Raw genomic sequence first — 16972 nt, forward strand, 5'->3', positions numbered from 1 at the left:
TAAGTGCAAAATGGAATTCAACAGTAACTACATAGCCATGACCGGCAATTCCAGAACATAAAAATATTTGTTTACAATTGATATCCAGTCTCCTAAGCCCTGTGCTATCTCAATCAAGTTAGCTGAATGTGACTGAAAAGCTCTCTAAATGCTCGTTGAGACGCAGGCTAACTGAAGCATTTGAAGCTGTGGCAGAGGCCCTTTCAAATAGCAACAAGATGGCAGTGACCTGTGCTCGTTATTCACTTGCACCTGGATAGGAACTCCTAATCGAGATATCAAAAACCAATTATCGACTCTAGGAGCCAACCAGTGCCTCTCAGTTTAACCTTTCAGAAAATGTTACATGTTGGGTTTAGGCTTTAGAAGGACAAAGAACCTGAAGCAGCACAATTATTATGAGTGATTAACAGTCAGGTGACCCCAGAACCCCATTTCTGAGTGACATTTCTGCATAGCTACCGGTGGCTCCCTCAAGAGTACATCCTTTTTCTGTTGTGACAGATTGTACAGGGCTGAGTTCAGACAGCCCATGCTACTCTGTTCCCTCGGGACACTGTGCCAGAGCAGGAGGTGGTAGGTGTATATTGCACACAGCGGATGTTGTGACTAACATGGCTGCATGGCTACAACAGCGGGCATGCATAGGCCACCACGCCAGATCGTTACTGGGCAGGAAACCTGCAGGGCCATCACTCAGGCACTTATGGAGCTGCACGGCCACTGGCTAGAGCGTGTTTTGGGGCAGGAGAGCTGCAAGGTCATCACCTGGGGGCGTGGCAGCCCATCCCTGTGCACAGCCGTCGAAGGCCGGGCGAAACCAGCCACGTGTGAGAGGGAGCGCGATAGCGCGCGCGGCTGTCGTACTTTCCCTCTCCCGCGCCCGCTTCTCGCGCCGTCCTCGGCGCCTTAGCACTGAGCTCCGTCCGCTCTCTGCCTGCGCGAGGCGCGGCCAATGGGGGCACAGCGTGGGGCAGGCGGCGGAGGCGGGGCCCACATGGAGTCTGATGCGGCTGCGCACAAAGCTGCCCGCCCCTGGATGTTCAGGACGGAAGGGGGTGTCTACGCCTGCGCATTACAGCGCTTGTCTCACATGCCCAAGAGCGGTGTTTTCTGCGCTTGCGCTGTACGCCTCCCCTCCCCAGCGGCCGGGAGGGGGGATTGCTGCGCGTGCGCAGTGTGGCCTTCGTGCCCCCGTGCCCCGGAGGGGGGGTTGCTGCGCCTGCGCACAACGCTGCCCGCCCCTCGCCAGCAGTAGCAGCAGTAGGAGGAGGCGGCGTTGGTCCCGGCTGGGGCGATAGCGTGAGGGTGCCCGAGCGCCGCCGTTGCCCCCTTTTATCCGGGAGCCTCAGGTCCGGGCCGAGGAGGAGGAGGCGTCCCGGCCGCGGAGGGAGTCCGAGCGGCGGCGGCAGCAGCAGGAGTCTGTGCCCGGCCCCCCCTGCGCTCAGTCCCGTTACAACCCCCTCCCTCCGCGCTCCGCAGCCACCAACATGTCGGCGCCGGCGGCCAAAGTCAGTAAGAAGGAGCTGAACTCCAACCACGATGGGGCCGACGAGACCTCAGGTGAGGCCGGGACGGGGGAGGGAGGGGAATGGCGGCGGCCGCCGCGGCCTCCTCCCCGCACGGCGCTGCACCGACCGCCATTTTCCCCAGCCACACGGGCCGCGGCCGGGCCGGAGGCGGGAAGAGCGCGGGGTCGGCCGGGCGGATGTGCAGGCCTCAGCCGCGGCGAGAGGAGGCCATGTTAGAGCCCTTTTGTCTGTCCTGCCCGGCCTCCTTCTCCGCGGGCGGGGGGCGCTGCGGCCTGCGCGGAGCAGCGGGACCCCCCCTCCTGGAGCAGCATCCGCGGAGCCTCATTGTGCTCCGCCGCCGCCATGATGCTTCGCCGCCTTGTGGTCTCGGAGCCGCTACTGCTGCATGGTGCTGCCCGGCCGCGCAAGGCGGGGATGGAGCGGCGCTTTCTCCGTGGCTGGCGGGGCCCGCCCGACTGGGGAGCCACGCGCTACTCGCGCAGCGGCGGGATGCGGCTGCCCGCCCGTCCCCACGTGCGATGCGAGCCGCCCGTGTGCAGCGAAAGGTCGGTACTCGGTTCCCCGCCCCGTGGCGTGGGGTTTGCCGCCGCCGCCGCCGCCGTAGGGGGAACTTGCCGGCGGTAAAGCCTGTCGGTTCCCCCACGCACGGATCTTAGCCTGTTTGGCTGGGGGTGTGGAGGTGCTCATGGCAACGAGCCTCCAGGCCAGCCGCTCTTGGCTGTGCCCGGTTCCTTTCACACACGTGCTTCCCGCACCTGAGTTTTCATATGTAATGGGGGCGGGGGAGAGAAGACGAGCCCAATCTACCCATCTGCGGCCGCACGGTGGGGGTAGGGCTTGGCTCTGAGGCCCCCACCGGAAACAAGTACCCCGTAACACGAAATCCTCTGTGTTCGCAAAGTAGTCGGGAGAGGGGTGCCTGTTCCGCACTTTTACAGCTGCTTCCCGCTACCTTTCGTTAATCTTAAAACACTTTAGGCAAACAGCCATTGCTTAATCAAGAGCTCCAGCAGCCTCCGCCGAGTTAAAGTTCTGATTCGAAAATAGCCACTTCATAGTGGTTTTGAAAAATTTACCCGAATCTCTTCCGAAACGTGCCTCTTAATTGTGGAAAACGGCATTTCCAATTGTACTATTTTAATTAGTATTTTGTATCTTTTTCTTTAGTATTTGGTTCACTTAACTGATTCAATTTCTGTAAAAGTGTTCAGTTCAGAAAGAATGATTTGGTGTATAATTTTAGTAAATTATTAAATTATTCTTGTTTCAACAGATGGACTATAAAATACCAAGTGTATATGACTATATATTGTGAATTAGCACGGTACCTGGTTTGAGCCCTTTAAAAAAAAAAAAGCAAAGCTTTATAGCAATCTTCAGAGACTGTACTTAGCAAGTTCATTTAGTAAAAAGTGGTAGTTTTACAAGGTCTGATGAGCCTTGTTGTATCAAGTGGAAATCATTTAAATGCCATCCAGAATAGTGGTAAAAGTTGTGAAAATAAACTTTTCTGATTGTTTCTCAAGTGGTGTCATATATTATTGAGACTTCTTTTCAGTAACTTATGGAGTTTATGGATTTATTTGTCTTTCAGAAAAAGAGCAACAGGAAGCAATTGAACATATTGATGAAGTACAGAATGAAATAGACAGGTAAATTTTTTAATAAGCTTTTCAATAACTTATGTTTTAGGAGAACTGGAAAAAAATAACTTGTAATAAAAATGCTTTCACAACTGAAGTAGTGTATGTACCATAGTTCTCACACTTTCTAAAAATCTCAAAAGTATATTAGTGGTTTGACATGATTAGAAATAAAAAGCATTTATATATGATCAAAAATTTGAAGGTGCTATCTTGTTTCCTATATAGCTGTGTACAAGTAAAGTAGCTGGGCCTTAAGATAGAACTTGACTTTTAACACTTGAAACACATTGTGATGACTTTAAAATGGCTTTGACGGTATAGATCTGGCCCTCGTTGCCTTTTGCAGGTTAATACTTATTTTATTTTTGTAAGATTTCATTTCTTTGTGAAAAGCAGAACTGAAAATTGACTTAGTAAAATATCTAGATTTAATTTAAAAGTGCATACACCAAACTCTAGGCTCTTGTGTGTGTTATAAAATTTATTGAAATTTACATTGGAGCAGTAAGCTATCTTCTCAGGTCACTGCCGGCTTAGGCCCCGATGCCTGCAACCTGTTCTTGGCAAACAGACACCCTTCCCGCTACCCTCCTAAACTGACTAATGAACCTCCAAGTGGACATAGGAGTCTGCCCGGGAGGAGCATTTGCAAGATTAGGACTTTACTGTGTAACAAACCTTTTTCTTTTCTTTTTTTAAAGAGTTCTGTGGTCTTAAAAGATTCTCTTTGTGGCACACAAACTTATTTTGCTTGCTTAACTTGTTTCTCTAGCAAATAATATGAGGGGCAATGAGATTGAATCTGATCCAGTATCGTGTCAAAGTTCACCAGTCTTTCTAAACTAGATACTTAAAAATTTAATAGTGTGCTGCTTTTCAATTTAGAACCCAACCCTGCAAATGCCCCAGAGCATAGTGTTTACTAGTGGTGTAGTTTCAGTCAAGTCAGTGGGATTACTCCTGCTAGTACAAGCTAAATAGTGTTTGCAGGATTGGGCCCCTTGTTTTTGTTTGACATATTTCAGGCAGGGTTGATTAGTTTGTTTTAATAATCCATTCTAGTTTTGGACTATCTACTGATTTTGCACCTTGTTCAAACTTCAGATCCCCATGCTGTAATACAGTTGTTAATGTGAACCTTTCTTTTCCTTTAGACTGAATGAACAAGCAAGTGAGGAAATTTTGAAAGTAGAACAGAAATACAACAAACTCCGCCAACCATTCTTCCAGAAGAGGTCAGAACTGATCGCCAAAATTCCAAACTTCTGGGTAACAACATTTGTCAACCACCCACAAGGTATGTTCCCAGTGCTGCCTTTTTTGGGGGGCGGGGGGGAGAAGGACATCAAGGAAGTTTGTTACATTATGTGTGCCTTTTAATCCCTTGGTTGAGAAAATTGCTCTTAGATTTTTGTTTCCCCCGATTAACAACACTGGCTTCTGTTTGACTACATGCCTAGAACTTCCTTTTGAGGCGATAATGCTATCAAACAGAAGCAGTTTATCCATTTCTACTTCTATTGTCCCAAAGATTTTCTTCCACTTATGTTTTGAATCCAAGAACAAGCTTGATCGCCATTATTAGGACTCCACCACTATACTTTTTACCATTCTCTTAAGTGAAAGAGAATACACCTTCAACAACCTTTTCAGTGCTCTTTTATGGACTGTATTGCAGAGGGTACTTGATAGTGACCTCTGGAGAGCTGACAGCCAGTGGCTCTTTTGAGCTTCCTCTAAAGATGGGCTGGGACAAGTAAACAATATACCAAATGTCCTACTAAATCAACTTTCTGTGACAATTTCTTATAATGTTTGCTGCAAAATAACCTATATAAATAGCTTTGTGATGCAAGATTCCTAATTCTACCATAGTATCTGCACTGTTGGGGGAAGAAGATGAGGAGGCACTGCATTATTTGACCAGAGTTGAGGTGACAGAGTTTGAAGACATCAAATCAGGTTACAGAATAGATTTTGTAAGTATCATAGACAGTCTTCGTTTAATGTTGTGCCATTTTTATTTACATGTAACCTATATCAGAGAACAGTAGCATAACTTAATATTTCAAAACTTATAGTACTATAACATTTTTTAGTTAACATATCTGGTGTGCTATAGACAAGTATGCAATCCTAACTTTATTCTTTCCACTCTACAGTATTTTGACGAGAATCCATACTTTGAAAATAAAGTTCTCTCCAAAGAGTTTCATCTGAATGAGAGTGGAGATCCATCTTCAAAATCAACTGAGATCAAATGGAAATCTGGGAAGGCATGTATCTTTATTGGGGGGGGGGAATTAAATCATTGCTCCACTTGAAACAGCGGCAGTGAGTGCTCAGTGCTTTGATGCAAAAGAAAAAACACACGCAGTCAGCCCAAGGATATGGTGAGGCTGCATTTACACTGAAGCTTGTAGTTAATTCTCTCACTTTGTCGCACACCAATGGAAGTGCTAGTGAAGACCAGTTGTCAGTATTTCTACAAGCATGTCAGTTCAACTGCTCAGAGTAGGCCTAGAAATCACAGTGAAGTGTGTGCTTTAAAAAGAAAACAAATCCACGCTAGCACTCCCAACTTTTTTAGAAAATTCTCCCACAGTTGATCTAACATCAGTGCTACAGTTCTCATTGTAAACAAAGCCTAATTTAAACTTCAGGTTACAACTACCTTTCCAATTTCAATATTATTATGCTAAAAGTTTGGGTGGCCACTTGGTCTTTGTAAGGAAACTAACAAATCTTTTTATCTAATGAGTTGTTTTTCTTGCATTTGCCAGTTACCATCTATATATAGTTAATGCTTTCTTTGTAGTTCATAAGTTATATGTACATCTTGTCGAACTTCTGAATTAGGAGCTCATTTCCTGCATATCGGAAAAGTAAACTACAATATTGCAAATGAGTCTATTTGAACCTGTCATAGTTGGATTAGTTGGAAAACTGCATCATGCTTCAGTCAAAATTTTAGCTTTTTCCTCTGGTGTTCTGGGGTCTTCCCAGCAATAACTTTCATCTTGCAGTACCTTAAGGTCATCCAGCTAATATTTAAAACAAGCTGAGTTATTGCTGTCCATAAAATTGCATAAATAAGTATATACTGGGCAAAGTGTCTCAACAAAGCAGCAGCTAGAAGTCCGTACACATTAAGCAATGAAGTAAAAAGATCCAGAGTTACCTCTGAAGTCATGTTTTCCAGATGTATAAGACAGGACACTACAGAGGTATTGGTCTCAAAGAGGTGAGGTTAACTTATTATTTCCTCTTGCTAGTGAATATGTTGTAGTAGCATAAAAAGTGAGTTGAATGTTTTCCCCTTTGCAATTGCTACAAAGGAGAAACAGGAAGTTTAACAGGGGAAAACTCCAAGGATAAAAGTCTTAAATCCTTAATCTATCTTTTTTATGAAGAAAACAAAGCATGAGCCCATCCTAGGGGGAGAGAAAAGGAAGAGTGGAGTGTTAAGACAATGTCTTATAAAAAGGCCTAGAGTAGTGGTGGGCGGCCCATCAGAGTAATCCGCTGACGGGCCGCAAGACAGTTTGTTTACCTTGACCGTCTACAGGCAGGGCTGCCCGCAGCTCCCAGTGGCTGCGGTTTGCTGTTCCCGACCAATGGGAGCTGCAGAAAGCAGCATGGGCTATTTGAGAGCTGCTTAAATTGTTTGTGCTTAATGTTAGCATTTAAATAGTTCTAACAAGTCTTTGAAATTAGCACTTCAGTAAATGGTTTGAGTCATATCTTTGCCACTGTGTGGCTGGGAACATTAACAAGGTAGTCTTTTTGAATTGTCAATATTTCAGGGGAGAAAGCAAGAAATAAAGGAAGTGAAAACTTACATTCTGAGGAAAGTAGCAAAAAATTGAGGGCTTTTTTTACTAGCACTGACCCTATTCATGAGAAATGGTAACTGAAACTCATAGCTATGTGGTGTCAACTGGTACATGCCCTTGGGGCTCTGTATAATCTGTCTCCTATACTACTTGTTCTTTTTCAAGGACAGGTGTATGTGGTTGCGTAGATAAGCAGGTCTCCAAATGCATCTTGCGAAACATGGTCAGGAAATTCTTTCAGGAAAATACTTAACTTTGTCTCTTCTTTTTCAGGACTTGACAAAGCGCTCAAGCCAGACACAGAACAAGGCCAGTAGGAAGAGGCAGCATGAAGAACCAGAAAGTTTCTTTACCTGGTTCACTGACCACTCTGATGCAGGTGCTGATGAACTAGGAGAAGTCATCAAAGATGACATCTGGCCAAATCCATTACAATACTACTTGGTACGTGTAGAGTTGAGCTGTTTGCCACAAGAACACTGTTACAATGTCAGAATTAATTTGATCAATGCAGTATCATTGTATATGTTTCTAATTAAGGTTCCTGATATGGATGATGAAGAAGGTGAAGGAGAGGAAGATGATGATGATGATGAAGAGGAGGAAGGGTTGGAGGATATTGATGAAGAAGGAGATGAAGATGAGGGGGAAGAAGATGAAGATGATGATGAGGGAGAAGAAGGAGAGGTGAGAACACATTGTTTTCAAATCCAGGAGATGAATAGTCCAATTAGGAAATTCTGTTTTAGGAACAGCATTGAATTTATCTTGTTGATAAATGTTAAGGAGTTATTGACACACTGTACAGTCTGCTGTTATGTTTTTCAGAGGGGAGTTCGTATAGGTGATAACAGTTCTTGCAGCTTGAGCAATGATTTTAGTGTACTTAGTTGGTGTGGAGGGGACAAGTATTGCCTTTAAGTTGGAGGTGGATAGCTTTAGGAAACTCATTGGCAAAAATGAGGAAAATTGATCTGTTTTTGTGTTATACCCTAGTTCATCCAAAAGCCTGTTTTTCTTTCGGCAAACTGATTTTTATTAGTGAGTTACTGGGTATTTGAGTGCCAGTTTTAACCTTATTCCATAAATAGCCTTTTTTTTTTTTTTTTTTTTTTTTTTGTATGCATCCAGTTTTACCAGGTTTCACCTATTATATACACTTTACTCTGGACTGTTGCCAATTTTTCTGTAAATGTGTCCTCATTTTGGGAGTGCTAGGGATGACCTCCTCACCTCTGCTACTCTCACAATCTCCAGTGATTTAAAGTTTGGAATTAGTTCTCACCCAGTAACTGGGAATGTTGCACTGTTTCATTTGTTACAATTAATTTATTAACCACATTTGGCTTTTGTTATTGAGGTACATGAAACTGCCTTTGAGGCAAACAATGGGGAAGGCTTTGGGCGCTGTGCACATAGACACATAAGGTGCTTGATTTTAGATGCAGTAACTAAGCTCTGCTGAGCAATATTCTTGTTAGTATCTAAATAGTATTTTATTTCATCTTGTAGATTATTTACGTAGACTTTTACTACTCTTTAAGACTGCCTATTCAAAGCTCTGGGCAGTCTCTTCAATATTCACTAACAAATAGTTCTGTCAATTTTCATCCAAATCATATGTCCCAGCAATAACATGGAGATCAAACCTTACCCAGCCTTACCTATTTCCATATGGAGGGGGAGAAAACATGAGCTTTTCAACCAATCCTGCAAAAATAACTGCACAACACTTTTTGGAGTGATCAAAAATTCTGGTTAATTGCTGTTTGAAAGTCCAGGGCTGTCTGGAGTTTGAATGTACTGACTCCCGTGCCTTCCCTCTCCCCATCCTCCAAAAAGTGACTAGATTTTAACTGTTTCTTTTCTTTCAACAGGAAGATGAAGGAGAAGATGACTAATTAAACACTGATGGATTCCAACACCCACCCCTCCTTTTCTTACCTTTTTAATTTTTCTCCAGTCCCTGGGAGCAAGTTGCTGGGTTTTTTTTCTTTTTTGTTTGTTTGTTTGTTTTCCCCCACCCTTGTGCTCAGTCGCCTTGTTCTCTGAGGGTCTCTTTTCTCTCCTCTACACCATGGTTCACCGTTTATTTTGGGGAAAATACCCTGAGCAGAATACAATGGAAAAGAAAATCTCTACCAGTTTCTGTTCCAAGTTCATTTTTATCCCTTTCTGTCTCAAAACAAAAACTGTTTATGGAATCAACACACCATGTTCTGTGGGAAAAAAGAAACCTTCTGCTCCCTTCACTCTGCTGGAAGCTGAAGAGTGCTAGGCCCTGTGTAGTAGTGCATAGAATCTAGCTTTTTCCTTCTTTCTCTGTATATTGGGCTCAGAGATTACAGTGTCTCTATGTGAATATGGACAGTTAGCATTTACCAACATGTCTGTCTACTTTCTCTTGTTTAAAAAAAATTAAAAAACTAAAAAAAATGGGGTATAGAAGGTCAGCAAGGGTGGGTTTCAGATGTTTGGGTGGGTTAAGTGGGCATTTTGACAACATGGCTTCTTCTCCTTTGGCATGTTTATTGTGATGTTTAACAAACATCCTTGCAGTTTAAGATGACACTTTTAAAATAAAATCTTCTCCTAATGATGACTTTGAGCCCTGCCACTTGATGGAGAATCAGCAGAACCTGTAGGATCTTATTTGGAATTGACATTCTCTATTGTAATTTTGTTCTTGTTTATTTTTAAATTCTTTTTTTTTTTTTTTTTTTTTTTGGTTCACTGGAAAGGAAAGAAAGATGCTCAGTTTTAAACGTTAAAGTGTACAAGTTGCTTTGTTACAATAAAACTAAATGTGTACACAAAGGGACTAATGGTCTTCACTTAACAGAATATGTTTCTGATTTTTCTTGCTCATTTTTCCATATATTATCAAAAAAACATTTCTGTAGTTTCTAATTTAACACCTGTTGGTATGTGGTCAGTATATCTGTATTGCAAGATAACCTCATGGCTGTATGGATTTAACCTGAATTTAAATTGTTAGATAGTTTTCATATCTGGAAGAAGTGTTTACTTTAGGTGTAACTTACCCTAAATTATCTGATACTATCAATAAGTTGCTGTCAGACTGCCTATCAATCATTGCTATAAATAAGCAGTCATTACTGTAATCTGCACATTGTTTCTCTTTACTTATTTTTATATTCCATAAGAATGGGTTGTGGTTACATTCCTCTTAAGTTAAATTAATGGAGTCTTTAAATGTTCCCTCTTGCACCAAAAAAATCACCTGATGCTCTAATAATAAAGAAATTTGCAGATTTAAACACTCATTAGTGATGTAAGAGATACCAGAGATCTGTGGTCTCCAAGAAATCAGATCACTGAAAAGACCATACAAACTCAAGTTAAATGATCAAAGGCTAATGTTTATAATCCATTTGGTAAATAGCTTTCTCAGTTGAGATGTTAAATCGGTTTCAATTACACATTCGGGCTGATTGTACTGCTCTTCAAAAACAGAAGAATCTTATTCTGTTAAATTACATCTCACAAGGAAGTGGTTATTTTGCGTGTGGAATTTCAGTGCCATACAACCTCCAATGTACGCTGTTTTTATTTTCAAATATGTGAGCTAATAAAATACAACCTGTTTTGATTTAAAAGTATCAACTGCCTAAAATCTACATCTAGAACTAACCAGAATAGCAAGTGGTAAAGTTGATGAAACCTGTTCTAGCAATAATTAGCATTTATACAATTACTTTAAAAGTAGAATACCCTATAAACTAACCTCATTTAATGGATATTTAAAATCTGTATAGGACAATTTTAGTATTAAATCATTGTATAGCTGTCTTTTCCTAAGGGGTTCTCAGGATGGGGGTCCTCACTCTTATGGAAAAAAGTTTGTTTTAGCCTATCATAGCAGCACGTGTATTTTGTGATGCTAGAGAATTAGTGCTACGGAGTAAGGTTTATTCTCTTGAGTGGTATTCCACAGTGGGGAGAGGCACTCCTTAAAAGACAGAACCAACTCACTTTGTTCAGTGACAGTTGGGTTGGACCTACTGCCTTAGTCCATGTCCATTTTTTGCATCAATTTTAAATAACTCCATCTTTTAACCAATTTAGTTACATTAGTGCTAAAACGGTAAACAAACTGTTGCCCTTCATCTTGTATAGCCATTTATGTAGTGCACAGTAAAATGCTACAAGACTTAACTCTAAATTATGCTTATTTAGGGAGAAATCTCTATGCTGTCGGAAAGAGTGCATAAACTATCTTCCCCCCCCCCCCCCATATTGTAAGACCTATAAAGTTGCATAATCCGCTTCTCTCCAGGATACACACAATAAGGTGGTACAGCTGAATACCAAGGACAAAAAGTAAGATGAGGGGGAAGTGTGATCAAATGCCCCTCCAAGTTTGAAAACAAAAACTGATTAGTATGATACAGGTGGCAAAACAATCTCACTATTGTGCAGACAGAATATTGGTTTAAATTCCTGGTGAAACTAGGTTGCAGTTCTATTCATCACAACAGTAAGAGTAAATAACCTTTGAATTGCTAGTAATATTACTTTTGTTCTAGTACATTTTTCCCCACTCCTAGTTGATAAAAAGTTTAAGTTGAGTAGGGGTTAAAACACTTTCCAGACTTAAAAATACAGCCCTAGGTGCCCATCCAGTGCTCTACGCAGCTAGTTGGAAAAACTCCGTCAAACATACCTATTTAGAAGTGCCTATTCTTTGACCCGTTTCATTAAGCTTAGTAGATACTTGTAGTTACTTCTGTAATACGCTGATAGGTACGTTTTCAAGGGATAGAAACTTTCTTGTAACAGGATCAAATACAAGTTCTGCAATTTCATAAATTAAGACCGGAAGAGGGATCTCTAGTACATTCCTTAAAACCTTTAATCATTTTCTAAGATAAACTATCCTTATGCATCATCTTGGCAGATCATTTATCATGAGCTTCTCAACAGAGGTAAAAAGAAAATGCATCCGATTAAGTGAGCTGTAGCTCACAAAAGCTTATGCTCAAATAAATTTGTTAGTCTCTAAGGTGCCACAAGTATTCCTTTTCTTTTTGCAAATACAGACTAACATGGCTGCTACTCTGAAACCTGTCAACAGAGGTAGGAATTCTCCCATTCAAGCTAATGGAAACTGGTTTTAACCTCCAGTATGAGAGCTGTCTAAGTTAATGGTTTACAATTTAGAAGTTGAAGCATTTAATAAAGTTTTAGCACATGTATTTAACCAGTATGATAAGAAAACATATGGAAGAGCTTCCATATTCTTATGTTTGAAGTTTAATAGATAAAGGAAGCAGAAGTGTCTGCCACTCCTGTAAACTCTAATGCCAGATCTTAAACATATGTACATGGGAAATGTATATAGATTGTAGAATTAGTACATTTAGCACAATTGTGTTGGGGGGGGGGGTCATTCCAAATTTATAGCATCTCACTTACTTATTTTCTTATTAGTCTGTGTGTGAAAATGTGAATACCAGATTTCCTCTATCAACAAGCAGAATGGTGTGCATGTGTATGAATGATTAGAAATTGAGGCCTATATTTATTCATTTATTTTAACTTGCAAACACTTTACAGTTCTGTTTGAAGAGAAAGTGGACCAGGTTAATAAATTTTTACTGATGCAACACCCAAATTACACCAAACACTGTAGCCCCTGTCTATGAATTTTAAAACCATAATGCAGATCTTTGTTGGCTTGCAAGAAGATATTTTTATGCCTTTATTTCTGCTGTAACAATACTGTTAGAGTTTTCAGGAAAGCATTTGCTGTGACTGGTAAATAGATTAAAGGACACTCAAATGTCATTTTCTGGGAGAATACCCTCAATAATACATAATGATTTTGGAAAATTCCTTTTCAATATTAGTTGAGGGTATTTTTCTATACTTAATATTTATAAAGGTTAGTAAGGACCAATTAAGGGCCATATCCTGTACCAGGCTGTGTTATGGGGTAGATCTTCCAATTATGAAGTTGTTTTCTTTAGTGGGGCTCTGTGGGCTCAGGTTAGGGCTACTGGACCCTCTGGTAGGATGTAATAAAAGGACTATGCACAAAGAGCTGTCAGTTGCAAAAAGTAAACATTTTCTAAGCTTATAGTATTTTAGGAGATACTTGTCGGGTACCAAATTTTTAGAAAAACACAATTTCTGAGATTAGTGTTCTCCCTTTAATTCGTTCAAGACCAGGGAGAGAAACAGTTGCCAAAACACCAAGTTTCTACTACACTACTTGCCCTCCTTTTCTTTATTAGACACGGACTGAAAAGCGTGGTTTCACTTTAATCATATTTAAGCATAAATAAGCTTTCCTAAGGCAGCAATTTGTCTGTGATCAGAGTCACAAAAGTATCATCGGAGTCTTTGAACTCCACATCGGTGACGTGGGGTCTCCAAGGCCTAGGCTGATATGCGCATCCTATTGGGGTGGAGAAAATCAAGCAAAGGGGAATGAAGTTAGGAACCCGACCACTACAAACAAACAAAAAAAACTCACAGTAGAACAATTCCCCTCCCTTCAGTGAGATAAATTAATTTGCTCCCAGTCAAGTCCTCAAGAGTTTAGCTTCTGCTACTGGTGTACCATCCTGCCTGGACCTATCCCTCCTCCTATCCACCCCCTCCATTTTCTTCATTAAATACCCTCCACCAACCCCAAATAGTCCTCCTCCGTGTTTCAAAACATCCATGAAAGGAGTGGAATGGTGATTAGAAGAATTGGTGTTTCTCCCCCGCCCAGAGCACAAGTGAAAGAAGTTGCAGGGCCTCAGCAACTGACAGAACCATCCTTTCACTCTTCTCTCTAATCGCAATCGCTAGGGACAAAGGGACCCAGTTCCAAGACAGGACCTTAATCCCTGCCCCTTCTCCAGGAAGGTCCCCCAAAGGGGGGTAGGAAACTTAATCCAGAGACCATGTTTGCAGAGGTCTCAGAGGGACCCCGGCTCCCCTGCAGCTCTGTTCCCAACAGCAACTTGGACGTTCTTAGGAGGCAGTTACCTAGGTGTGCACAGCACCTGGGGCAGCTGGCCAGCATCCAGGAGTATCCTGGGAACCAGAAGTCATCCTCCGCCAGCCAGTGCTTGTGCACTAATCCCTGACCAGGGTGATCACTGAGTACCTCTCCCTAGTGGGATCCTGGAAGAGCTGCACAGGCACTTTGCATTTCCCATCAGTGATCGTCAGGTTCCTGACAGGGAGCACTGATTGGGGAGGAACTTCAGGTCCCAAACCCCAGTAACCTCGAATTCGCACACTTGCAGAGAAATAATTCCTCTTTCTCTTCCTCCTCCTCCTGGTCCTCAGGATCATGGGGGTTGTGCTTTGATGCTTGTCCTGGGGCACTTAGTGGCTGCGAACCTCCCTGAAGCAACCAAGGGAGAGCAGAGGGCTGCTAGCAAAGCCTGCATGCATCCTCCTCTTCCAAGCTCATACATGCACAAGACCTGAGAGTGAATAGCTATCTAGCTCCCCTTCCTTAGGACTGATAGGCTATTCATCTGATTGGTCCTTATTCAGTGGTCCAGTTCTCCAACATTATTAAACCTGCTTCTTGGGCCCTCCCATTGGCTGTTCCACCTGGGGAGAATCCAAGACCTGGTAGGAAAGAATGGAAAGATCCTGTAAAGCCAGAAGCAGAGAGCACAGCACTTTCCACAAGCTGGAGGACCAGGAAAACTAATCCTATTCTCTCCCCAGACTCCTACCCAGAGCACTCTCCAGCCTCTGACCATTCAAAATGCAGCCAAGACCCCTACCTGCTGTGAAAGGCTTTGTCTGCTGAAGATAAAAGCAGAATCTCTCTGCCCTTTCTACAGTTTCTGATCCTCCGAGTCTGAATCTAAATCCAATAACTTGACTTTTTAACTTTCCAATAATATTTCCTTTCAATGGACACAGTTTAGTGTAGAATCATATAGTACAAAACAAACAAAAATACTGTACCTCTGTTACTAATCAAGCAGCAGCTGAATAAGGGTTAGCACACATCTATCATTGTTTGCTTTTGTAATTTAATTCAGTTTGGAAAAAAATAGACTTCAGTTTCAGTTATACTTCTTGTTCCGGTCAGTTTAATTTGCTAGTTCTCATACTGTAATATTCAGGCTGCAAATCCTATAGGGGAATGCTTAAATTAAAAAAATCAATTTTAATTTAATTTAAAAAATAACTGAAACATTTATGTTTATATCAGGTTTTGTACACACTTTAAAAATAAATAAACATGGGATTATTATTAACTGAAAATATCCTCTAATTGTAAAAAAGAAAAGGAGTACTTGTAGCATCTTAGAGACTAACAAATTTATTTGAGCATAAGCTTTCGTGAGCTACAGCACACTTCATCGGATGCATTCATTTATTTGAGGATAAGCTTTCGTGAACTGCAGCTCACTTCATTGGATGCAGTGAGCTGTAGCTCACGAAAGCTTATGCTCAAATAAATTTGTTAGTCTCTAAAATGCCACAAGTACTCCTTTTCTTTTTTGCGAATACAGACTAACACGGCTGCTACTCTGAATCCTCTAATTGTGTAGCCCATATTCCAGCTGTTAAGTTGTGGAAAGTTGTGTATCACTTCAGGACAGAAATAACCTGTTTAATGGAATAACAAACAGCATTACACGTGGCTGGCAGCAGGAAGAGATCTTTAAGCACAGGGCTCTACCACTTGAACTGAAGGAGAATGTCCTTTAAGTGTTTGGAAGGTAAGCTCTAGGACTGCAGTAAATCAATTCTGTTTTTATCTATGAGGGCAATGCGACAAACACACATTGATCCAGAGGTCCAATACCGCCAAGAATCCAGAGCCACATTCCTGGACCTACAAGAAGAATTATGTAATGGAAGAAAGAGTCAAACGTTAAGTACTGAAGAGGCACAGTTTACCTTCCAGATTTTAACATCTTTCCAGACAAATAATTTTCCTAAGATGGAGTTAAAATCTATCTTATTTAAGGAGAGATTTTAAGAGGACTCCTTTGTTTTCTCATAAAAACAAATTTTAGGAAAACTGAACATTAAAAAGTAGTGTTACACTTAAAATTGATTGTACTTAAATTGAAGAGTACCCTGTCTTTTTTAATCAGTGTATCAAACTACTGCCTTCTTTAAATCTGTCAGCAGTTTATAGATACAATTAAGCCCTTTATATGTATTCACCAAAGGAGAACTTTATTAGGCTCTCCCCAAAAAAAGTATATGGAGTTCCAAATAGTGTTGTTATACTGTGAGACCCTTTGCACAGACACATAGCTACCATATGTATGGTTCACTCTGGGGCTGCAAAGTGGTGAGGCCTCACACATATATCATAGACAGGTATGTACAAAACTAAAGCCATATGTACTCCAAACTAGCTCCTCAGTTCCACAAGAAACAGAACCAGATTGTGCTTGATCCTGCAGGTTATACAGTAGGGAAAAGGAAGTGTGGGGATTGTGCTGTAGTCGTATAAGGGAAGAAGGTACAATAAGTCTTTTTTCCCTCTTGTGTAGGTGCATAATCCCTCTGTGCAGCAGAAAGCAGTTGATAGACTGAACTGCTGCTGGGGCAACTCTCCCAAAAGGACCAGAGAGAGAAGGGGGCATGCTCTCTTCTCCATGCAAAGCTAGGTTTGCAGAGCGGAGCACTGCACACTTCTCCATTTCAGAGGATGACTAGGAATTCAGGCAAGTCAGATGAATGCATGGTATAGCCTTCTTCCACCAATGCAGTCAGACTTTTAAAACCAGTCTGTTTGTTAAGATGTATGATGTTTGGAGTCACAGTCTGGCAATCCTCACAAAAAATTCTTAATCAGAATTCCAGACACAAGAGTGCTGAGGGTGGAAAGCTGGGAGATAAGGGCAGAGTTAAGGTTTTCTGACCTTAATTGTGCAGGTACATACTTTTCAATGCTCTTTTAAAAAATGTAACTTTAACATCATGTGTCCAAGTATGTTTATCTAGA

General features: G+C 41.7%; 1 protein-coding gene across 1 annotated transcript; it reads left to right on the forward strand.

Moving 5' to 3' along the window:
- Nucleotides 1-1053: 1053 nt before the first annotated feature.
- Nucleotides 1054-9831, forward strand: SET (SET nuclear proto-oncogene). Its single transcript, XM_038375104.2, has 8 exons — nucleotides 1054-1563; nucleotides 3127-3184; nucleotides 4333-4475; nucleotides 5054-5157; nucleotides 5341-5454; nucleotides 7288-7458; nucleotides 7555-7701; nucleotides 8892-9831. Exons 1-8 carry the CDS (start codon nucleotides 1491-1493, stop codon nucleotides 8913-8915), a joined length of 834 nt encoding a protein of 277 aa, XP_038231032.1. The 5' UTR covers nucleotides 1054-1490; the 3' UTR covers nucleotides 8916-9831.
- Nucleotides 9832-16972: the final 7141 nt, after the last annotated feature.

This window comes from Dermochelys coriacea, chromosome 16 (assembly GCF_009764565.3).
Source record: "Dermochelys coriacea isolate rDerCor1 chromosome 16, rDerCor1.pri.v4, whole genome shotgun sequence".
NCBI lineage: Eukaryota > Metazoa > Chordata > Testudines > Dermochelyidae > Dermochelys > Dermochelys coriacea.